The 24,935-nt window shown below is 34.3% G+C and overlaps 1 protein-coding gene across 4 annotated transcripts in view; it reads left to right on the top strand.

The window, feature by feature from the left end:
* MIOS (missing oocyte, meiosis regulator, homolog (Drosophila)) overlaps nucleotides 1-24,935 on the top strand; it is a 33,017-nt gene that overhangs the window by 5,735 nt on the left and 2,347 nt on the right. For 2 of the 4 annotated variants that reach the window (XM_005876041.2, XM_005876040.2), the window contains 8 exons: nucleotides 676-2,017; nucleotides 2,346-2,444; nucleotides 9,501-9,755; nucleotides 13,187-13,356; nucleotides 16,556-16,621; nucleotides 17,862-18,020; nucleotides 21,155-21,307; nucleotides 22,543-22,747. In XM_005876041.2, the coding sequence (XP_005876103.1) occupies nucleotides 724-2,017; nucleotides 2,346-2,444; nucleotides 9,501-9,755; nucleotides 13,187-13,356; nucleotides 16,556-16,621; nucleotides 17,862-18,020; nucleotides 21,155-21,307; nucleotides 22,543-22,747 (2,401 nt within the window). In that variant the 5' untranslated portion in view covers nucleotides 676-723. Of the gene's footprint in view, nucleotides 1-675; nucleotides 2,018-2,345; nucleotides 2,445-2,515; nucleotides 2,556-9,500; nucleotides 9,756-13,186; nucleotides 13,357-16,555; nucleotides 16,622-17,861; nucleotides 18,021-21,154; nucleotides 21,308-22,542; nucleotides 22,748-24,935 lie in introns of all 4 variants that reach the window. The other 2 variants (XM_014547643.1, XM_014547644.1) reach the window with 2 other exon arrangements.

The following is a 24,935-nucleotide window of genomic DNA, read 5'->3' as shown; positions in this document are numbered from 1 at the left end:
TCCCCCCTCCCCCCTTCTCTCTGAGATTCATCAGTCTGTTCCATGTTTCCATGCCTGTGGTTTTTGCTCCTGCGTTGAGCGTCTGCCCCATGGTGGTCAGTGCGCATCATAGTTACTGGCCAGTTGGCCGGTCGCTTCGGCTTTTATATATATAGATTGATTAAAATTAAATGAAATTTAAAATTTTTACTAGTCAATATTTCTTGGGCTCAGTGGCTCACATGTAGCTAGTAGCTACCATATTGAACAGTGCAGACTTAGAACATTTCTATCATTACAGAAAGTACAAAGGGATAGTACTGACCTAAACATGATTTATAACTCCTTAAAATTTTACCCCCTTCAACTAGATGATACTTATTAATTTTCTCACCACTCTGAAGTTATTTTAACCCTGAGGTTAAATTGAAGGTACTAGTAACAGTGAAATTAAGATAATTGATCTTGGGGGAAATAAAGCCAGAATGGAGTGCTCAGATTTTTACCAGTCATCTTATTGGAGGAAGTTCCCCCCTCCCCCCTTTTTATCATTAAATATTATCTTGGATTCATAGCAGATAGAAGAAATATATATACATTGAAAAACAGAGTACCTGTATTTCCTGACTTTCTGAATAGTTTTTTCAACTTAGAATTATATTTTGTTAACATTTTAAACTTTTCATTTTTAAACAGATATTCAGTGAATGGACCTGACTGGACACTTTGAGCACATCAATAAACATGAGCGGTACCAAACCTGATATATTGTGGGCACCACACCAGGTTGATAGATTTGTTGTATGTGACTCAGAACTGAGCCTTTATCATGTGGAATCTACTGTGAATTCGGAACTCAAAGCTGGATCTTTACGTTTATCTGAAGACTCTGCGGCTACTTTGCTATCAATAAATTCAGATACACCCTATATGAAATGTGTTGCTTGGTATCTCAATTATGATCCTGAATGTCTCCTAGCAGTTGGACAAGCAAATGGTCGAGTTGTACTTACAAGTCTTGGTCAAGATCACAACTCAAAGTTCAGAGATTTGATAGGAAAAGAATTTGTTCCAAAACATGCACGACAATGCAATACTCTTGCATGGAATCCATTGGATAGTAACTGGCTTGCTGCTGGTCTAGATAAACATAGAGCTGATTTTTCAGTGCTGATTTGGGATATCTGCAGCAAATATACTCCTGATATAGTCCCCATGGAGAAAGTGAGACTTTCAGCAGGTGAAACTGAAACAACATTATTAGTAACAAAACCACTTTATGAATTAGGACAGAATGATGCTTGTCTCTCTCTTTGTTGGCTTCCACGGGACCAGAAACTTCTCCTTGCTGGTATGCATCGTAACCTAGCCATATTTGATCTTCGGAATACAAGCCAAAAGATGTTTGTAAATACAAAAGCTGTTCAGGGGGTGACAGTAGACCCATACTTCCATGATCGTGTTGCTTCCTTCTATGAAGGTCAGGTTGCAATATGGGATCTTAGGAAATTTGAGAAGCCAGTTTTGACTCTGACTGAACAACCAAAACCCTTAACAAAAGTTGCATGGTGTCCAACTAGGACTGGTCTGCTTGCCACTTTAACAAGGGATAGTAATATTATTAGATTATATGATATGCAACACACACCCACTCCCATTGGGGATGAAACTGAACCCACAATAATTGAAAGAAGTGTGCAGCCTTGTGACAATTACATTGCTTCCTTTGCTTGGCATCCGACAAGTCAAAATCGAATGATAGTTGTAACTCCCAACCGAACAATGTCTGACTTCACTGTTTTTGAAAGGATATCTCTTGCCTGGAGCCCAATTACATCTTTAATGTGGGCTTGTGGTCGTCATTTGTATGAATGTACAGAAGAAGAAAATGCTAATTCTTTAGAAAAAGATATAGCAACAAAGATGCGCCTTCGGGCTTTATCAAGGTATGGACTTGATACAGAACAAGTGTGGAGAAACCATATTTTAGCTGGAAATGAAGATCCACAGCTCAAGTCACTCTGGTATACTCTGCACTATATCCTTTGTGTTATGAATTTTGAGATTAATCAGGTAGAAATGTTCTTGAAGTTTATTGAAAGGTCAGTCTATAAATATACTGAATGTTTTATATGCAAATACAAGTTATATAGTGCTAAAGTTACAAACTAAAATTGTTTAAAACTGTAGAACTTGAAATACTGCTTTGCAGATTGTGTAGGAGGAAGAAAGTATAACTCCATCATAGAGTAGAACCACCTTGCTTGCACTGACGCCTATTATGAATTGGCTTCAAATCAAAATAAATTTAGCTTTGAAATATTTTATTATGTATTATTACTAGTATTTCCTATGCATTTAAATACTCATGAAGCAGTATACAGAAGATATGGACCAGAAATCTCCAGGCAACAAAGGATCATTGGTTTATGCAGGAATTAAATCAATTGTAAAATCATCTTTGGGTAAGAAAATTCTATTTTTTGCAATATGTTCATAATTTTTGTGCTTTTATATTTCCCCATTTAGATCATTGGTTTATGCAGGAATTAAATCAATTGTAAAATCATCTTTGGGTAAGAAAATTCTATTTTTTGCAATATGTTCATAATTTTTGTGCTTTTATATTTCCCATTTATGGATTTCAGGATAGTATACATAAATACTTTTTTTTTCTCTTTTGGGTTTTGAGTAGATATTTTTGTACATTGTTGACTTAAATGCATAATTGTTGGTTGTTTTTTATGAAGACCCATTTTTAGAGGTATTACATTAGATGATTTATAGGATCCTGGTTGTTAGTTAGAATTTTATTATACTACTTTGCTTTTATAAAATCTTAATTTCTCATTGAAGAAGCCCCCTTTTTATTTTGTTGCTTACTTTCACTTAGCTATCTAATGGCAAGGTCTATATGTAATTGACACCAAGTACGGCCTTACTTAAAGGACCCTTACCTGAAATAGTCCTTGCTGATTGAACGTGTGAATTACTATAGGATTGAAATTGATAAGACTATTGAAGAATAAAGTAAAGAAGACAAAAGAGCCAAACTTACTATTTTTTTCCACTGACCTCTTTAATGTTTTTATTGAAATGAAATTGTAGGTTATACTACAATCATCTCCCCAAATGAGGATTCCATATCTAGCTTTTGTTAGCAATCACATTTGGGCCTAATTCAAGCTGCTAGAAAAGTTCACATTATTTAGTCAGAGTGTTAGCAGAAGTAATAAATCCAACTTGAATTTTAATACGACTTTCAATAGTATAAAAATAGTACTAAGTAAAGTGCTATTTTTAAGAGTAGGTTAAGTATTTTGATTAAACTTATAATTTTTAAAAGGACTGTCAACTTTAGTTCAGTCCAGCTGGAGTGGCTCAGGTGATTGAGCATTGTCACGTGTGCTGAAAGGTTGCCAGGAAGGTTAGATTGCTGGACAGGCCACATGCCTGGGTTGTGGGTTTGATCCCTGGTTGGGGAGTGTACGGAAGGCAACTGATTGCTGTTTCCTCTCACATTGATGCCCCTTTCTCTTCCTCCATCCTTCCTTCTCTCCCTCCCTCTCTCTCACTCTCTCAGCATGTCCTTGGATGAGGATTAAAAAGCTCAAAAAAATTGCTTTAGTTCACATTGATAAAGATGCAGTGGACTACTTTTTTGACCTATTTCATTTAGGTGTTCTCATTAGCTCTCCACCAAAAAAGTAATTTTTATTATAAATAGTAAAATGAGTGACTTCAATTTAAAACTTCCACTTTTTATTAATATAACTAAAAGGACAGATATACTGTATTACCCCTGTCAATGAACCTGAATACCGAGGTTCATGATTTTAGAACTACTGCAAAGAATTAAACATGGAGTTTATAAAATTTTTAGTATTTTATCTAAAAAGTAGATCAGGCCACATTGCATTCTCAGTTATTCTGAGGTTTATTATTGTTTTTGTTATATTTTGATATGTTTTAGGGAAAACCCAACCAACTACCTCTGAGGAAAAGTAAGAGGGAAGGTGGAATATCTGTGGTTTTGGTACAGTAGAGACAAACTGAGTATCTTGATTTAAGTCAAGTGGTCTTTACCCAAACTAAGAAAAAAACTACCTTTGGAAAGATTTCCTCATTGCTAGACTAGACCTTCAGCTTTTTGTTTGGTTTGGCTTATATGTTTTTGTTTATACAATCCAAAAGTAATAGAGAAATGACTGTCAAAGATAGTATTCCTAGGTTTCAATCTTTTATCTGGCCATACTCCATTCTCTAATGGTATCTCTAATACCATTGTATTAATAATAAAATACCGTTATGTGTTAATAATTTAACATATAATCTATACATTGAGCCATCTTGCCCACCATAATTTAATCAAATTTATTATAACACAGCTATATTTAAACTTTGGTGGCAAATATATTTAGTGCTTACTATGAATTAGACATCATGCCAATTGCTTTCTCCATGTTACTTTAATTCTTACTACAATATGAGATAAATTTATTCACTCATTCAGCAAATATTTATTACTTGTTCACTATGTGCTAAGAATTGTTCTAGGAACTGGAGACATAATTATGAACAAGATACCAGTTATGGATACTGAACAAGATAGCTAAAACAGGCGGTTATAACATGAAGATCAGACAATTATATATAGAATTCCTGATCTGATTGTAGATGTTTAGAAGGTTTCCTGGAGGAGGTAAAGGCAAAGACAAAGTCCAGGCAGGGAGCAGCATATGCCTGAGCCCCAAAGTGAAGAAGCATAGCATATGCAGGTATTGCTGGAACAGAGCATGTGAGAGAAAGTGAAGAAAGAATGGATATTAGAAAAATAAGCAATGGGTAACTCAGGACTCATGGTAATAACTTAGGGAGATTTATCCTGTAACAAGGGGAAACCAAGAAAATATTTTAAAGAATATTGACAATTAGATTGTGTTTTATAGCTGTCACTATGAGGAATGAATTGAAGAGGATCAAGATTGATGGTAGGGACCTCAGAGAAGCCACAGTAATCAGGAAAGATATGATGGTCTTACCAAGGTTAGTGGCAGAGGAGCTAGAGAAATGTGGATAAATTAGAGATTGGGACACAATTTAATGATTAATTGGATAAAGGGGATGGAGGAGAAGGAAAAGTGAAAAGATAACATATAGTTAGCTTAGGAAACTAGTTTAATACTGGTATCAGTTAGTTATATAGGAATCACATAGGAAGAGCGTATTTGAGAAGAGTAAGAATTTTATTTTGGAATAAATTGAATCGAGATAGTTAGATGGAGATATCCAGGGGGCAAGAAATTTAGAGTAGATTGAAGAAGTAAAGTCATCCATTTTACATAATTCAAGAAATTTGACCAGATGGAGGAGGATAAAAATATATACAGTAGTAGTAGTAGCAGCAGGTGAATTTGGGGTCAAAGGGGACTTTTGTATTGCTTTGTTTTTGTTTTGAACATGGGATTAATTTAAGTATGTTTAAATGCTGATGGGAAAAAACCCGAAGAAAGAGGTTGAAGATGAAGAGATAAGGAGGTGAAGAGCAAAATTCCTAGGAATGGGTGGGAAAGAGATCCAAAGCTTTAGATATGAGTATGTACACCTCCATATTAGCCAGAGGGAAGGGGAAAGGTACGCAGTTTGTTTAAGGTTCAGTGACAAGAGCTGAGGGCTTTGCTACCTGATGACTCCTGTTTTCTCAATATAGTAGGTTTGCTTGTTGAGAAAGAGCAAGAAGGTTGTCTAGAGAAGATGGGGAGAAGAGCAGAGAGAGTTGTCTTGAGAAACATGGGAAGATTGCGGGGAAATGTTGTTTTACCAGAGGAAAGAATAAAGGGCAGTGTGGCAAGAGAATTAAGAGAACTACTCAATTGTTGACCCTTGGAATCTAGCTTGGATAGAGAGGAAAATGGGAGGAAAAGACTGTAAAACTATGAGTGGTCAAGAGAGTATGAGGTTGAAGCATAGGAAATTAGATTTTCAGAAGACTTTGAGGTTGTGGTTAGACAATGGCTCTTTTGGCCCTGGCCAGATGGCTCAGTTGTTTGGAGCATTGTCCCATGCACCGGAAGGTCACAGGTTTGATTCCTGATCAGGGCACATACCTAAGTTGCGATTTTATCCCCAGGCCGGGTGCATACAAGAGGCAACCAGTCGATGTTCCTCTCTCCCCCTTCCTCTCTTTCTAAAAATCAAATCAATTAAAATATATCCTTGGGTGATAAAAAAAAAAAATTGGCTCTTTTGGAGGACAATTTGGAGAGTGTCCATGAAAGCGGGTAAAGTCTTGGAGGTGTTGACCACTGGAGGTAAGGAAGCAAAGGATCACAGAGGCTAGTTTATTGGACGGACTAAGTATTGAAATCAACAAGTATGACAAGAATGCATGCTCCGAGGAATGTCTTGTACAGTCTTGTAGAGCAGTTTTCACAGTGTTCTCAATAGGTATAATTTCCTCCTTTTAAGATAGAAAATTGTGTAATAAATTTCGGTCAGCTTTTCATCCAACATGATGAAAACTGATCTAGAGAACTTACCTATTCAGAATTACTTGAAAGGGTAAAATAGCTAGGATTTAGTGTTTTTAACAACAAAATGTGCTTAAAAATACTGCATAATTTTACTTCTTTGTTTTTATATAGGTGTAAAAGTGCAACATATTAATATCTACAAATAGCAAAGTGTCTTATTGCAGGTGTAGTATTTGAAACAGATTTTTTAAAAATATATTTCTTTATTGATTTCAGAGAGGAAGGAAGAGGGAGAGAGAGATAGAAACATCAATAATGAGAGAGAATCATTGATTGGCTGCCTCCTGCACGCCCCCGACTGGGGATCGAGCCCGCAACCCAGGCATGCGCCCTTGGCTGGAATCGAACCTGGGCCCCCTCAGTCCGCAGGCCGATGCTCTATCCACTGAGCCAAACTGTCTAGGGCTTGAAACAAATTTTTAAAAAATGTTTTTTAATGTTTAAGTGAACTTGTTTCTCTTGCAACCGTCAATAAAATGTTGATTCTGTTATTCATATATATGGCAATCTCAAATTTGGGGGATAGAATTTCATCATTTAGAATTGCATAACATGCATAACTAGATTTTAATTTAAAAAAATATATATATTTTATGATTTTTTTACAGAGAGGAAGGGAGAGGGATAGAGAGCTAGAAACATCAATGAGAGAGAAACATTGATCAGCTGCCTCCTACACACCCCCCACTGGGGATGTGCCCGCAACCAAGGCACATGCCCTTGACTGGAATCGAACCTGGAACCCTTCTGTCCACAGGGCGATGCTCTATCCACTGAGCCAAACCGGTCAGGGCTAGATTTTAATTTTTTCAGTGAGATGTTAAAATCATGTATTTGAAATTCATTTTTAAAAAGTTCACTTACAAATTTATTTCATTCAGTAATAAAGTTCATATTTGTTTACTGGATATTAAATCCACACATGTTAAAAATCATAATATGACTATATTCTTAAAAATCCACAATAATATCACATTACTTATTTGATAACCCTAATTACTTATAGCATAGTTATCGAGCAGTAAGAACATCTTTGGGCAGCCAAAATACATGACACACTTTTCCACCTTCTAGCAGTGAACTCTTTGGATTCATATATATTGATCTCTATTTCATGACAAAAGTTGTGTAAAATAAGAACTCTAAGAAATTGAGAAATCATTTGAAAATAAATGGCTGCTTTTTGTTCACCTGTTTAAAATTGTTATTTTACCATTTATTAAATAATATCAGCATTTAATCCAAAACTTATAGGGGCAATATGAAAATAAATACCTTAGTACATCTGCAGTTTGTTTTACCTGAAATTTAATGACTACATTCTATCTAAACAATATAAATTTGGAAAAGTAAACTATTTTTTTTTGTTTAATTATTCAAAGTTTTCTCATAGTTTTTAAAATTTCACTTTTTAAAGCTAAAAGTGATTTTTTGTCTCAAATGACTTCCATCATCATTGCTAATAGAGCAGAATGCTTTCCTCATTTCGATGGGCAGGAGTTCTCTTTTCAGAAGTCTTCTTTCCTCTAACTCCTTGACCTATACTAACAATAGTTCCCAATAGTAAGGTTAAAAATAAGTAATTTCAAGTGTATTAGTTAACTATTTTTTAAATTTCAAAAATTTTACAAATAACTCATCTTGGGACTTCTTCATGAAGTTTGGTGGTAAAACTTTCTAGAACATTGAAGAATTTGAGTTGCAATTAATAGAGTCCTTAAATTTTCTATTCATTTATTTAACCTTTATTTGGCACCAAGTGTCATAGGATCAACAACCTTGATTGCGATCTAAATAATGCTACAAGAGTTTATTTAGATTTCTCATGAAAAGAGAATGAGAATATAAAGTCTTCTGATTTAAAGGGAAGGAGGACTTCAAATCATTCGCTTTAGTACTTACCTTAAACTTTCAAAATATTTTGATGTTTATGATCTCATTTTTCCATATATATGTATATGTATATGTATATACATAGAAAGAGAGACAGACAGAAACCAGGTGAGGAGGGATAGATAGTGAGCATCTGTTGAAACTCAAGCACCAGGGATACCTTTCAAATAAAACAGACAAAATGCCTGCTCTTTTGGAGCTCTTGTTCTAATAAGAAAAGAGACTAAAAAATGAATTTTTTTTAAAAAGGGGAGAGCTTATGTTAGTGCTAAGGGAAATAGAGAAAACAGTGGTAAGTAAGATAATAGCAGATGGCACCCTATTTTACATTAGTTGACCAGGGAGGCTTCTCTGAAGCAGTGACTCAGCTTAGACTATCAAGCAATGACTGTTATTCCAAAAGCTCTTTTTGATAATTCAAGATGCTGTTGTACTTAGCGATATTTAAAGTATGTTTTCTTTGTGGCATATTTTATATTTATGCTATCAAATTATGGCTGAGAAATTGAATATTTAAAATCTGATGTTGAAATATTTATCTGTAAAACTGACAATATATTTCAAGGAAGAATAAAAACACAAAAACTGTCCTAACCGGTTTGGCTCAGTGGATAGAGCGTCAGCCTGTGGACTGAAGGGTCCCAGGTTCGATTCCGGTCAAGGGGCATGTACCTTGGTTTTGGGCCCTAGTTGGGTAGCTCAGTTAGTTAGAGTTGGGAGTGTGCAGGAGGCAGCTGGTTGATGTTTCTCTCTCATCGATGTTTCTAACTCTCTATCCTTCTCCCTTCCTCTCTGTAAAAAATCAATAAAATGTATTAAAAAAACAACACAAAGAACCTCATAAATAGACAACAATATGGTTATTAACAGAGGGACATGGGAGCGGGGGAGGCAAAAGAGGGTGTGAAGGGGGTATAAATGGTGTTGGAAAGAGACATGACATGGCGTGGTGAACACACAGTGCAATATGCAGATAATGTATTATAGAATTGAACACCTTAAACCTATGTAATTTTATTAATCAATGTAACCTCAATAAATTCACTAAAATAATAAATAATAAAGCAATTAATATAAAAATGTTTCTCGTTTTAGGAATGGTGGAAAACACCAGACATAATTGGAGTGGATTGGATAAGCAAACTGATATACAGAATTTGAATGAAGAAAGAATCTTAGCTTTACAGCTTTGTGGGTGGATTAAGAAAGGAACAGATGTAGATGTAGGGCCATTTTTGAACTCCCTGGTACAAGAAGGGGAATGGGAGAGAGCCGCTGCTGTGGCATTGTTCAACTTGGATATTCGGCGAGCAATCCAAATCCTGAATGAAGGGGCATCTTCAGAAAAAGGTATTGGGTTATATTCTATGGTACTTGCAGTTCATAGATTCCTTTAAAAAAAAAAAAAAAGATACAACTTTCAAAACATTAATCAGTTAATATTTTCGTGTAAATTTTTTTGAAAGAGAAATTAGCACAGTACTGTATCTATAAATATTAGCTCTTCCCTTTTATTTATGCTTGGTTTAACTCTGTAAAAAAGAAAATGTGTCTTAATTGTCCTTTAAGGAATGCTCAAATGTGTCCATTTTCAAAGTTTTTTCTTTTAAAAATAGCTCACGTACATTTTAAAAATGTATTTTCTTGGAGATTAGGACTACTTTAGTTTGCTAGTATTTTTATGGTGAACATTTGAGTGTATTTTATTTTATACTAGAGGCCCAGTGCATGGATTCGTGCACTGGTGGGGTCCCTCAGCCGGGCCTGTGCTCTCTCGCAATCTGGGACCCCTCGGGGGATGTAGTACTGTGCGAAACGTCAGGCAGCCAGGGAGGAGCCCGAGCCTGAGCCTGGGCCTGGCGTTGTACCGCTCCCATTCATCCCAGCCCCGCTGCGCCTGCTGCCGCTTGGTAGCACTGCCGCAGAGGTGGGAGAGGCTAGCGCCACTGCAGCTGCGCTCACCAGCCGTGAGCCTGGCGTCTGGTGCCTGTCGGTCAGCTGAGCGGCACTCCCGCTGTGTGGGCACACTGACCACCACGGGGCAGCTCCTGCGTTGAGCATCTGCCCCCTGGTGGTCAGTGTGTGTCATAGCAATTGGCCGGTCGTCTGGTTGTTCGGTCGACTGGTTGCTTAGGGTTTTATATATATAGACTTTATTTTTTGAATAGCTATTGGTTGACTTTTAGGAAACTCTACACATTTTTAGTTAGACTGTAGATTCTTATAAAAATGACATATTTGATTTGCAGAAGTTTTTCTACTTGAGTCTGGTGATTTAAACATAATTCCCACTTAATATTTTTTAGAAAGGAATAAACAGTGAAATGTGATAAAGTTTTAGTTTAATATTTTGCAAAGGAATACTTAGAGAAAGAAATCTTAATCCAGAAATTCAGTTTTTCTCTTTAAACTATTTTTATTGATTAATTTTATTTTAATTTTTGCGTGTCATCCTTGCACAGGGGCCATGCTAATCTTCTCTGTATCGTTCCAATTTTAGTATATGTGCTGCCGAAGTGAGCACATAATTTTATTTTACTATTTTTAGAGGGGAAGAGAGAGAGAGACTGACAGATACTGATTTATTGTTCAACTTATTTATGCATTCAGTGGTTGATTCCTGTATGTGCCCAGAACAGGGATTGAACCCACAACCTTAGTGTATTAAGACAACTCTAACTAACTGAGCTACCCAACGAGGGCCCAAAAATTCAGTTTTTTTCTTATCAGTTTTCATATCACTTGAAAATGCCTAGAATGTATATAGCAGGGGTCCTCAAACTTTTTAAACAGGGGCCAGTTCACTGTCCCTCAGACCGTTGGAGGGCCAGACTATAGTTTAAAAAAAAACTATGAACAAATTCCTATGCACACTGCACATATCTTATTTTGAAGTAAAAAAACAAAACGGGAACAAATACAATATTTGTATTTGCATGTGGCCCGCGGGCCGTAGTTTGAGGACCCCTGGTATATAGCTACTGATTTTTAATATACTTGGAAAATTATTTCTGAGTAGTCAGAAAACTTAATTTCTATTTGCCGGTCCACTTAGAAACCTTTACAGTTTTGTTGTACCAGAGAGAAAAACATGAAATTAACTGTAATATATTTACTTGCACACTAAAAGTTGAAAAAGCTAATGTTTTGTTCAGATTGGCATCTATTTCTTCATTTTTGTTATAAGTCTTCCCCATTTGAGTTTGCAATAAAAGACATGTGATGCCCTGGCCAGGTAGCTCGGTTGGTTAGAGCATCATCCTTATGCACCAAGGTTGCAGGTTCAATCCCTCTTCGGGGCACATGCAAAAGGCAACCAATGAATGCATGAGTAAATGGAACAATAAATCCTTGTTTCTTTCTCTGTATCTCTCTCCTCTCTAAATCAATCAATCAATAAAAGAAGACTTGGTGATGGGGGAAACAATTGATATTTAAGGCCATTTCTAATTAGAATTTTGCTGTGACCTGAGAGCATGATACTTTCCTATCATGTGGAATATTGGTAGATTTGAACACCCCTACTAACAGTAGGGGAAAATTTCATTCTAGTGATTTTAATATTTTAGTTAAGAACTAAAGGAAAGATTGCTCTGAGTCTAATAATTCCTTTCCATTTGGAAATAATTTGTTCTAAGCAGGATTCAAAGAAGATATTCCCTTTTTTTGGTATTAATTATTAAAGTCTTTAAATAGTAGGCAGAGAGCAAGCACAAAGTACTTGGGGAAAGTGTTTATAGAAATTAAGAACAAGGCTATTAAGGATAGACGGTGGGAAATCCTGTTTTATTTGAAAAAGAAAGAAAATAATTAGGATCAGAAAACAAAACTGCTATGATAAATGTAAAAATACTTGAGTAAAAGTTAAAGGTCAATTTAGTTTTCTCTTTTGATGCTAAACTTGTTAGAAGTCTAGACAGCCACAGGGTTGACTTCTAGGTTAGCAGCTTATCAGCAGCCACATAAATTCCAAGAATAAATGTTTAAAAGAGTGTTTGTAACAAATGCTTTTTTTCAAATGTGGTAATACTAATAGTTTTGCCCTAGAAAATTTAAAAGTATAATACTATAATAATGCTGAAATATTGGTTTTTATTACCTTGTAGTTAAAACATAAATATATGCATTATGTATTTAGGAATAGGACAGTGATGGCGAACCTATGACACGCGTATCAGAGGTGACACGCGAACTCATTTTTTTGGTTGATTTTTCTTTGTTAAATGGCATTTAAATATATAAAATAAATATCAAAAATATAAATCTTTGTTTTACTATGGTTGCAAAGATCAAAAAATTTCTATATGTGACACGGCACCATAGTTAAGTTAGGGTTTTTCAAAATGCTGACACGCCGAGCTCAAAAGGTTCGCCATCACTGGAATAGGAGAACAAAATTATTTTGAAAATTACAGTCCCAAGATATAGTAATATTTACTATCAATGCTTTGAAATGATAGGGTGGCTTCACTTTTTTTTCAGTTAGTTCCTGAGTAGTAACATACGTTATAGGAACCTGCCTGGTATGGGGACTTGAAAATTAAGAGGTACTTGTCGTTCATAGGATTTGCAATATGGACAAAAGTTTTATAAGAATGGAAATTTTTGCTTGTAGTCCTTTTCACATTTTCCAGCCTGAATCAAAACCCTTATTCTAGTGAGCTTATTTTTTGCATATAAAATTCAATCTCTGATCTTTATTTGTTTATGGTTTAAGAACTGAAAGAAGGCAGTATTAAGCTTTTGATCACTTTGATTAGCTGGTTGTTTTTAATATGCAGGTGATCTGAATCTCAATGTGGTAGCAATGGCTTTATCGGGTTATACTGATGAGAAGAACTCCCTTTGGAGAGAAATGTGCAGCACTCTACGATTACAATTAAACAACCCATATCTGTGTGTCATGTTTGCATTTCTGACAAGTGAAGCGGGATCTTATGATGGAGTATTGGTAAGCTAATTTCTGTTTCATAAGGCTCTCTTTTTAAGATAGGAGTTTTTATCTAGCTTGTTAAAATTTTCAAATGTCTGTTGCATAAAAATACTGTTACAGTTTGATGCATTTTCTATTATTTAAAATAAAATATCTTAAACATCTTTGGAGCAGCTATTCTTGAATGTGACTGCCAACCTAGAGTTAGCTGATAGCAAACTGAACTTGATTTTTAAAATAATTTTAGTAATATAATTTACAGACATAGAAGGAATAGAATTTTATCCTTTAGCTTAAGAACTGAGCTCCAGAACTCTACAACTATATAAACATAAATTTTATATTGAAATATAATTTTTAAAAGTGTGTGTATGTTTCTCATTTTTGTTAAGTGAACCAACACATGATCAGGATGACCACATCTTATCTGACTTAGTATTTGTCATTCTCAGACATGTTCTAGTTTAGAAGATAAATTATATGATCACACTATTTACAGTGGCTATTTCATTTTTTCATTATTTGATCTTTTCATTGCTATTTTTTTTTTCTCCTCTGCTTTAACTCCCTATGACCACAATAACCACATAGGTTCTTTATCACAATGTTGGGAAAGAAAGAATAAAGTGAGATTTGCTTATCAGTTTTAGTTTTTGTGTCTTAAACTTCACAGCAGTACCACAACTTTCTTTGTTCTGTTGGGCTTCTTTCTAGCACCAAGAAGAGCTTTCTGACATGAAAGTTTATTTCTTTTTGACATTATAGCATTTTTTATAAAATACACATTGCTTGAATAATTGATTTAAATGTTATTCCCTAACAATTTATAAAATCATGTATTTTATTGAGGTCTCAATGAAAATTTTAATAAATGTTAGTATCCATTTTGGCAGTTCCTTAGTTTATAGATTTTGTCCATTATTTTAAATAATTTGCAATTGGACTTTTCTGACAACTCAGGTTAATATCCGAGAGCATATTGGGGTTCTTTTGTTTTTACTATTAGTACTCTTTTTTGTTAAATAGAAGACTTTAAATGTTGCATCTGGAAGAAATAAAATGATACTTTCAGGAAGTACTGGAGAATGATAAGGACTAGAAAAAGAAATGGATTGTTCAAATTTTGAATTGATAGAGAAGTATATTGTTTAAATATTAAATTCTGTATTTTAAATTAAGTGACCTATTATAAAGACCCTTCTTTTCATATAGCTAAATTTGGTTTATTAGGTAGGGGTATCTTACCTTGAGTATCATCTTTCCAAACTATTTCAAGAGTGTACCTAATTATATTTAATGTGTAAATAATTATAATTAATGTTTTTCTTTTTAAAAATTGTTAAGTTGCAATAATCTAGTAAAAGGTACTGACGTGGGAAATCAAGAGATGAAGGTCTGAATTTTTGCTCTGCTACACTTACCTTAACTTTCGGGATTTTAGTTTTGTCTCAGCTGTAAAGTGGGACAGATAATATTTATAACTCTTTTCAGATAAAATTTTAACACATGAAACTGAAACTAAAAGTTACATCCAGCTTGTATCAAACATGTTCCCCTCTTTAGGGCAGAACCCTAGAAAATACTTTATATTTGCGAAAATGTACTAAGATATGTATCGACTGAAGTGGTGTTTTGTTTAAAGGAGGAAAACTATAATTCATAGAATGACTGACTTTAATGGAAATAGGGTTTTTTCCACCTTTAAACAATTTTTTACTTAACACAAAATTAATTGTACCTTCAGTCATAGCAAGCATTTTTCAAAATATTGTTTTACAGTGTTGACAAGTTCACACAAATTTAAGTATTTATCCTATGCCTCTGAAAATTTTGACACAAACTACTTAATAGTATTTTACTATAGGCACAAAATTGTGTGTGTTTATTTATAAAGGTATGTTTTAAAACTTATCATTTTGTATTTAGAAATATGTGTTGATTTTTTTTTTTTCTAAATCTATCCTAGTATATTCATACTAGTATATTCACTGGTAATTCACAGATTTCCTAGACTTGTTGGTTTCCCCCAAACTAGTTTCTGTGATGGAAGGAATACATGGCATCTTAAACTTGACAAACTGTACATCATTGTTTATATTCTGCTGGAGATTTATAAGACTGAACTAGAATTTTTTTAACTGAATTGATCAATATTTAAGAGATAAATTTTTACTTCATAAGGACAGTAACTTTAGCAGAGCATTTCTTGAGAGTTATATTAAGTAAATCATCTTAGATGAAATAAGTCAGATAACTGCCATATGATTTTGCTTTCATATGGAATCTAAAAAACAAAATAAACACTCTTACATATAGAGAAAAAACTGATGGTCGTCATATGGGAGGTGCTTGGGGAATTGGATGAAAAAACTGAAGAGATTAATGAAGTAACAATTGATAATTACAAAATCGTCATGGGGATGTAAAGTATAGCATAGGGAATACACTCAGTAATATTGGAATAACCATGTATGGTGTCAGGTGGGTAATTAGACTTATGGGGGATCACTTCAAACTTGACAAACTGTACATCATTGTTTATATTCTGCTGGAGATTTATAAGACTGAACTAGAATTTTTTTAACTGAATTGATCAATATTTAAGAGATAAATTTTTACTTCATAAGGACAGTAACTTTAGCAGAGCATTTCTTGAGAGTTATATTAAGTAAATCATCTTAGATGAAATAAGTCAGATAACTGCCATATGATTTTGCTTTCATATGGAATCTAAAAAACAAAATAAACACTCTTACATATAGAGAACAAACTGATGGTCGTCATATGGGAGGTGCTTGGGGAATTGGATGAAAAAACTGAAGAGATTAATGAAGTAACAATTGATAATTACAAAATCGTCATGGGGATGTAAAGTATAGCATAGGGAATACACTCAGTAATATTGGAATAACCATGTATGGTGTCAGGTGGGTAATTAGACTTATGGGGGATCACTTCATAAAGTATATAAATGTTTAACCACTATGCCATACACCTAACACTAATACAATATTGAGTGTCAACCGTGATTGAAAAAATTATTTTTATTTTTAAAAAGGCATTTTAGGGGATCAGTGGTTCTGCCAATATATACACAATAACTTATTAATATCTTTGAAAATATAATTATATTTTATGTATATAAAATGCTTAGTCTTCAAATATTTAAAACTCATAGCACCTACAAGTAACTCCTTGCTTTTTCTCTTCTTTTCAGTATGAAAACAAAGTTGCTGTCCGTGACAGAGTGGCATTTGCTTGTAAATTCCTTAGTGATAGTCAGGTAAGAACTAGATTTAATTCCATGTTTGAAGTGATTAATATTTATTGTTACTGGATTGAGAAATTGATCTTTATAAATATATATGTGAGTTAGATATATGTGTGTGTGTGTGTAAATTCTTCTGCAAAGTAAATAATCTCTTTATTAGATTAAAATATTATAAATATATATTATAACTAAATTTACTTTTTAAAATAATGCTGACTTAATATTTTAGTTTATTCCTGTTTTGGGGATTGAGATTGGTCAGTAGATAAAGATGTTAAACTCACCTCCTAGGGATGCTATAAAGGGATCCCTCTGTTTCCTAATGCAGTAAGTAGGTACTGAATACATATGCTATATATAGTGAGAAATACATATATGGCTAGTGTTACAATGTGCTAAGTGCTATAATAATGAAAAAAGTGCTGGGGGAATATAGAGAAATCTTGACTAGAGTTTGGGGAGGAATGAAGTCTGTGAAGACCTTACAAGAGATGGTTATTTTTTATAATCTTGAAGTTCCCTTTCCACCAAGATTCTATGATTCTATTGCATCCTACTATAGGCAGCAAGAACTTTGCAGAATAATAAGGACAGTTCTCTTTAAATTTATAACAGTAAACCTATACTCTTTATAGAATAACTAGAGGCCCAGTGCACGAAATTCGTGCACTCTGGGGGGGGGTACCTCAGCCCAGCCTGTGCCCTCTCACAGTCCAGGAGTCTTTGGGGGATGTCCGACTGATGGCTTAGGCCCCCTCTCCACTAAGCCGGCAGTTGGACAGCCTTAGCGCTGCCACAGAGGCGGGAGAGGCTCCTGCCACCACTGCTGCACTTGCCAGCCGTGAGCTAGACTCAGGGCTTCTGGCTGAGTGGAACTCCCGCTGTGGGAGTGCACTGACCACCAGGGGGCAGGGCCTGCATTGAGCGTCTGCCCCCTAATGGTCAGTGTGCGTCATAGCGACCGGTAGTTCCCCCATTCAGTTGATTTGCATATTACCCTTTTATTAGATAGGATTATCAAACACAGAAATGCCTTGCCTTTTTTAAAAAAAAAATTAAATGATCATGAACACTGAATTGTAATTTATATTAGATGTGAAGACTTAGAGATCATACATCTAGATCTTTGCAGGGGCTTTTGTTTTACAATATTTTCTATTAAGAATAAAATTGTTCCACAATGTAGAAGTTTTGAAGGACAAGAGATATAGTAAAATGGATTGCTTCAGAAAATTCACTTTGAATTTTCCAGTTAAATAGGTACATTGAAAAGTTGACCAATGAAATGAAAGAGGCTGGAAATTTGGAAGGAATTCTGCTTACAGGCCTTACTAAAGACGGAGTGGACTTAATGGAGAGTTACGTCGATAGGACTGGAGATGTCCAAACAGCAAGTTACTGCATGTTACAGGTTAGTGCAGTGTGGCAGCATCTGTCTTAAGGAAAAGATGGTAGCAAGTCTACCATCATGCTGTTTATTTTCCATTTGTTTGGTTTTCTTCTTCCTTTTGTTTTCTATTCTTTTCCTGCCTTCTCTTAGGCTAATTGAATATTTCAGTGTTCCACTTTATTTCATCTAGTGGCTTTTTAGCAAAGTCCCTTTTCATATTCTCTCTCTCTCTCTCTCTCAGACCTAGTTGCTCTAGGTCTAACAATGTACATCCTTAACTCATTAGTGAACATTTTACCTCCTCATACTTCACATGTCATCCCTAATATTCAGACTTCCTGCTTCACCCTTTCTTTTTCATACCTCACATCTAACACTTTATGCTTTGCTTCATATTTCACATGTCACAATTGTTACAGCAGTGTAATTCTGCTTATACACCCTTCTTTGTCCTTTGTTATATATTTTACTTCTACATATGTTATAAGCTCCAACTTTGAGTGTTATAATTTTTGCTTTGAACAGTTAGTTGTCATTTGTGTAAATTATGTGAAGAACAAAAACATGGGCTTTTATATTTATTTATTACTTATCTACCATTCCTGGTACTGTTTAGATCAGGGCTAGGGAAAGTCTGGCCCGCGGGCGTATAAGGCTTGTGAGATCAGTTGGTCTGGTCCTGCCAAGGCATTAGGAGTGACAAATTAAATGTTTGACCAAATATAGCAGGCTAATTTTTAAGTTGATAATTTTGTATGGCCCTCAAATGATGTTATAAATATCCAAATGGCCCTTGACATAAAAAAGGTTCCCCACCTGTGGTTTAGACCAATAGATCCAAATTTTATCTGGTGTTCCTTTCCTTTGGTCTTCTCGTTAGCATTTCTTATAGTACAGAAATACTGGAGACAGATTCTCTCAGTTTAAATGACCTTTTTGTTCTTGTTTTCCTTTCAACACTTTAAAGACATGGCTTCATAGTCTTCTGGCCTCCCGTTATTTCTGATGACGAGTCAGCTATTATCTATTGTCCCCTATGTAATTTTTTATCTTTTCCTTGAGTTGTTTTCAAGGTTTTCTTTTTTATTTTTAGCAGTTTAACCTTAATGCCTAATGTGGTCCTTTTTTTCCTGCTTGTGACTTGCTGAGCTGCTTGAATCTGCAAGTCAGTGTTTTTTATCAAATTTGGGAAGTTTTCAGGCATATTTTGCAGCCTCAATCTCATTCTTTTCTCTTGGACTCTATTATACATATATTAAATCATTTAATATTACCCTATATGTATCTGAGGTTCTTTTTCTTCCAGATTTTTTTCTCTGCTATTCAAATTGGATAAATTATATTCATGTACTCATTGTCTGTCACTTTCTGATGTTAATTTTTCCAGGGAATACTTAATTTTAGTTATTGTACTTTTTCGTTCTAGAATCTTGTTGTATAGTTTACATTTTTCAGCCCAGATCCTTATCTATTCACTAATTAAAACACTATTTTTCTTTAAGTCTTTGGACATGTCTAATAGCTGTATGTCAGCTAACTCTAAAATATGGAATTTTTTAGGTTTAGTTTCTGTTGACTGCCTTTTTCTTTGACGTTGAATCACATTTACCTGTGTCTTTATATGTCAGGTGATTTTTAATTTAATATTGCATGATATGTACACTACATTATAAAGTTCTGGGTTCTTTTACCTTTTCCTGAAGAATTTTTGTTAATACTTTTGGAAGTTCAAGTTACTTGCTACTCACTTTGGTCTTACATTTTGCTACTATGGATCTGTGGAAAGCCCAGTGTATTCTGCCCGCTCTTCTGATTTGGTCAGACTTAATCACTGAACTGTTCCCTTGCAGATTTTGTCAGAGTTTGATTTTAGGTTTTATAGGGGCAATCTAGAGAACATTTACTGAATATGAATTGACCAAATTTTCTTAGTTTATCCTTACTGCCATGAAAGAGACAAGAGGCGGGTATGAAGATTTCTTTAAAAAACAACAACACACAAAACAGGGCTTTTATTCTACTTTAGTACTTAGTTCTAGCTAGTTGGTCATAATTAAGACTAGAGTAGATGTTTACTTTTTTAAGAAATGAAATTGTCAACTAACAGTTTTCCTTTGGCTAAATGAACTCTGGTAATGGAAATTACTACCTAATTAATAGGTGAAAGATATGCTCTATTTTAATGGAATGTGTAAAGATAGATTGTCTTTATTAGGTGTTACAGGTATCTTTCCATTTTCCATAAGTAAGATGCATGCTAAGATCTAACAGTTTAGTTGTCTATCTGGCTCCCAAATAGAATAGGGAAAACTGGGCTTCACATTGATGCCCGAGCATCACTGGGGGCAGAGACATAGTCTCCTTTCTTTGTAAGTTAAGGAGATGCATGTTGGACAGGCCTGTAAGCATTCATGAAAACAAAGCAACGATAGGTGAAATGTGGAATGTGACAGCTGCCAGGGAAAACAAAGCTTTAGGAAGAGACTTACTGGCAAGAAATTGAAATTACTAATGAGAAAAAATCTAAAGTAAATTTAAGGGAAAGAAATTGTTGCTTTGTACTATGTCTTAGGGGCATAAGAACTAAGAACATTTTTGGCCTTTTTTTTCTTTTTAATTTTTAAGGTAATGTGTGTTTTAATTGAGGGTAAGAGAGAGAATAGGCAGGTTTAACTTTCAGATAAAATAGGCATACAAAATAGAATCTCAGTTCACAGTACATTGCTAGATATGAAGCACTAGGCTCAGTATTATTTTATATCTGATTAAGTAGCTTTGATGTGTATTTGGATCAGACAGTAAACAAATTTTGTGAACCAAGAAGTTTTGATTGTTGGGAGAGAGAGTATTCACATCACTTTTTACTGCTTTTAACCAGGAAGGTGAATTGTTTGCTTTTGGGCTTTTAAACTTTTTACCCTTCCCTGGCCAGTCTAATGATATCTACATTATATATTTCTGTCATTAGTCGAGACCAGCTTAAAGTAAATTAATGGAGGTTCCAATAATTATTTTATCTCTGTCCTCATTAGGAGTTAGCTTTTGGCAGAAGGAGGCCTATTTCTTCTGTGTGACTTGTACTCACATGTTACCAAGAATCTTCTGGTTTAGCCAGGAAATTTTTAAACAACAAATAATTCGCTCTTTCTTTTTAGGGTTCTCCTTTAGATGTTCTTAAAGATGAAAGAGTTCAGTACTGGATTGAGAATTACAGAAATTTATTAGATGCCTGGAGGTTTTGGCACAAACGAGCTGAATTTGATATTCACCGGAGTAAGTTGGATCCCAGTTCCAAGCCTTTAGCACAGGTAAGTACATTGCTTTGGAGAGAATCAAATAACATCTACCTCATAGTCTAGCCAAAACTAGAAGTGTTTATAGCATATTATACAGGCTACATTTAGAATTCGATTTAATAAATTATTATTAGCTCATTCTTTTGCCTATATTGAGTTCACGCTGAACTGCAGTTTGTCCTTGATCTCCCTTGTCTTGGTCCTTCCACTTTCTAACAATCACCTCAGTGGCTTGAGTTTTAGTGTGAGATAGAGCAAACCACAGCAGGCCTAGAGGATCTTAAGCAAAACTAAATTAATCCTAGGGCTGTCTGAGGTTTTCCAGTATATTCTAATAAACCCTTTCAGAATCTAAACTACTCTATGGTCTTATAAATTCCATTTATGTATTATTTTTCGGCACTATTTATATGTAATAAGGCAGGGTTTTTTGTTTTTTTTAACAGTATATACATATATAGCTGTAGGTCTGATTGCACATGGAAATTTTAAATTTTTTCTTTTAGCATTAGTTTAAAAAACATGAAATGAATTATCTCATAAAGCACATGACATAAGATACACTAAGTTCAGACATTAAATATCAGGTATATCCTCAATGTGAGCACTGGATGGTGCTGTTCTCTTATTTTAGAAAGCTGAGAAATTAGTGCTGCTATTAAAACAACCTGAGTATTAGTAAAATGGCATTACGTAATAATACGTGTTACTGATCTGTATGATAAGTGTTAAGAACCTAGGAGTTCAATTTAAAGCAGAATGGACGGTTACTATTGCTATTATTCTCAAGTTTTAACTACCATTATAGGATCCTTAATTCCTTCCTACCTTAGGAAATGAGTGTTTTCTTCATAAGAAAATTTTGTACAAGAGATTATATCATGAAACTTTGGATCAGAAGTCGTTTTTAATGTCTCTCAGTCCCTATTATTTCTAAAATATTGGAATTTAATGTGAACTCTAAAGTCATCATTATTTCTAAAATGTTGGGATCTAATGTTGCCAAGTTTTTCTGTATACAGTATAACAGTGGCATTAGGAGAATATAACTAAACAAAGGTAACAGAAAGTACTCAATGTAGTTGCTAAGTGGAAATCTTAAATAAGAGTTAGTCAAACTTAGCAGATAAATTATTTTATAATTCAAAATAATGTTTAAAAATTATTTTAATTTGTTAGGATCAAACTTTGAATTTTTTATTTATAAAGTTTGCATTATACTTTAACTTCTTTTGTTTGTTTTCCAGGTGTTTGTGAGTTGCAATTTCTGTGGCAAGTCTATCTCCTACAGTTGTTCAACTGTGCCTCATCAGGGCAGAGGTTTTAGTCAGTATGGGGTCAGTGGCTCGCCAACGAAATCTAAAGTCACAAGTTGCCCTGGCTGTCGAAAACCCCTCCCTCGATGTGCGCTTTGTCTCATTAATATGGGAACACCTGTTTCCAGCTGTCCTGGTATGACAATTCTCCAGTATTCTCTTCTGAGCTGAAATTGTTCTTCCATAATTGATCTAATGTAAATAAAAGACATACTAGCTTGATTTTCTAAGAGCAAGCCACTTGCTGGCTTTTGTTCCCTATGGTTTATGAAATCTATACATTAAAAGTAAAATCTATGTCCAGGATATCTCAGGTAATCTCACAAATTCTAGCCAATTTTAAGTGAAAAGAGCTTAAATATTAAGTAATGTTATTTCATTTTCTTGTCACTCTTTCTAAGAGGGGTTTCCTCAAATAGTATATTTAAAAGTCAGTGTGCCCTCATGTACTAATAACTACCTTTTATGCATAAAGAGTTTTTGATAGTCTCAAAGCACTTGCACATTTCCTCTTATTTCATCTTCAGAATCTACCTGTGAGATACATAAAGTATTCATCTAAAAGTAAAATCCCTTTACTTGTAGGATTTAGTGCTGTTTCTGCAATATTTATCAGTTACCTAGCAAGTATTATATGTATGGTTAGAAATATTAGGATTGTTGTTTACTGCTATGGTAACATACAGAAAAAAATTTGAGAAGAGTAGATAATTGAATATAATGTACCCAGTGGCTAGAAATATTCCAGCTATTCATATAACTTGATTATGATACTATGGCAAAAATTTCAATTAAAAACATTTTAATATTTGGCACACTGGTATAATGAATAATGAATAAAGAACTGGATATGATGTCAGAATGCCTGTTTTAGTTACAGCTCTGACATTCAGTGTGTGAAATTGAGAGTTATGTTAGCTCTTTTTTATATAAAGTGTTGGATGGGGAGATCCTTTATAGTTATGAAATTTTGTAATTCTAGTCTGCAGCTGATTCATTTTAAGTAGTCTGCTTTATTGTTACATTAACATCTGTGAAAGAGATTTGCTGGTATCATTGGCTGAGTAATTATTTTTCAATTTATGCCTTTTTTAAACAAATAAAGACAATATGTAATGTTTTCAAATGCACTTGTTTCAATTTAAATTTTAATGAAGGATTTCCATTTTATACATTGCATGTTCTTCACTTTTTTATGGCCCCAATACTATATAAATAGAAAATAAAACGTACTGTGCACTGCAACACAGATAGAAATGTATATATCATGTACTGTGATAAATCAAACATCAATGCGTCTTCTACCCTACTTAAGATGACATTTCTATACTAGTGCCTTTGATTATTTCTCCCTGCCCAGTCTCACCTCTTTCCTCCTCCCTAGAGGTAACCACTATCCTAAATTGTGTTAATTCAATCTCTAGCATGTCTGTGTGGTTTTATCACATGTATGTTTTGTCTGTGTCTTAAATTCCATACAAATGAATTATGGATTATATCCTTTGACTTGGCTTTTTTGCTCAACATTGGGGTTTGTTTGCTTGTATGTTTTTTAGTGTCTGTTATGCTGATGAATGTAGCTATATTTTTTTTTCATTCCTGTTTCATATTCCATTAATGACTATAGCACCATTTTTCCACTCAGCTTCCTAAGACACATTGTTTGTTTCCAGATTTTTACTATTATGAACAATGCTGCTATGAACATTCCTGCATATGTCTTTGTTTAGCATGTACAAAGTTCCTCTGGTGTACTTACCTATAAGTAGAAGTGATAAATAATACTGTTTGCTATTGTTTTACTTAGGATTTTTATGTTCTGTTCAGGAGAGAGATTGGTCTTTAATCTTCCTTTCTTATATTATTTTTGCCTGATTCTGTTAGCAAAGTTACTAGTATACCAGCTTCATAGAGTGCTTTGGGAGATTTCCTCTCTTTTCCTATTCTTTGACAGAGTTTGTATAGGTAAAAATTACGTGTTCCTTCAATGTTTAGTACAACTCTCTTTTACAGGTGTACTGGTTAATAATGCGGATTTTTTTCACTTGATGGAGTTACACATATGTTGATATATATGCGATTTGATATGTATGCTGTTTTGTTGTATTGACAGCAAGCTTCAAAACTTCATATGTCAAATTTGCTGAAGGTGTTAACATTTTAGATATTTTTACACTTAAAATGTCGAATTTCATGCCAAAAAAAAGAGCATTTGCGGGAAATTTTAATTCATTACTTTATTTTGAAGAAAAGTGCTGCTGAAAGTTATTGTATACTTCGGGAAGCTTATGGTGAACATGCTCCATCTCAAGATACTTGTGAAC

This window comes from Myotis brandtii, unplaced genomic scaffold (assembly GCF_000412655.1).
Source record: "Myotis brandtii unplaced genomic scaffold, ASM41265v1 scaffold48, whole genome shotgun sequence".
Taxonomy (NCBI): Eukaryota; Metazoa; Chordata; class Mammalia; order Chiroptera; family Vespertilionidae; genus Myotis; species Myotis brandtii.
Note: the sequence above shows the minus strand (reverse complement) of the source record. Positions and strands in the feature narration are given on the sequence as shown.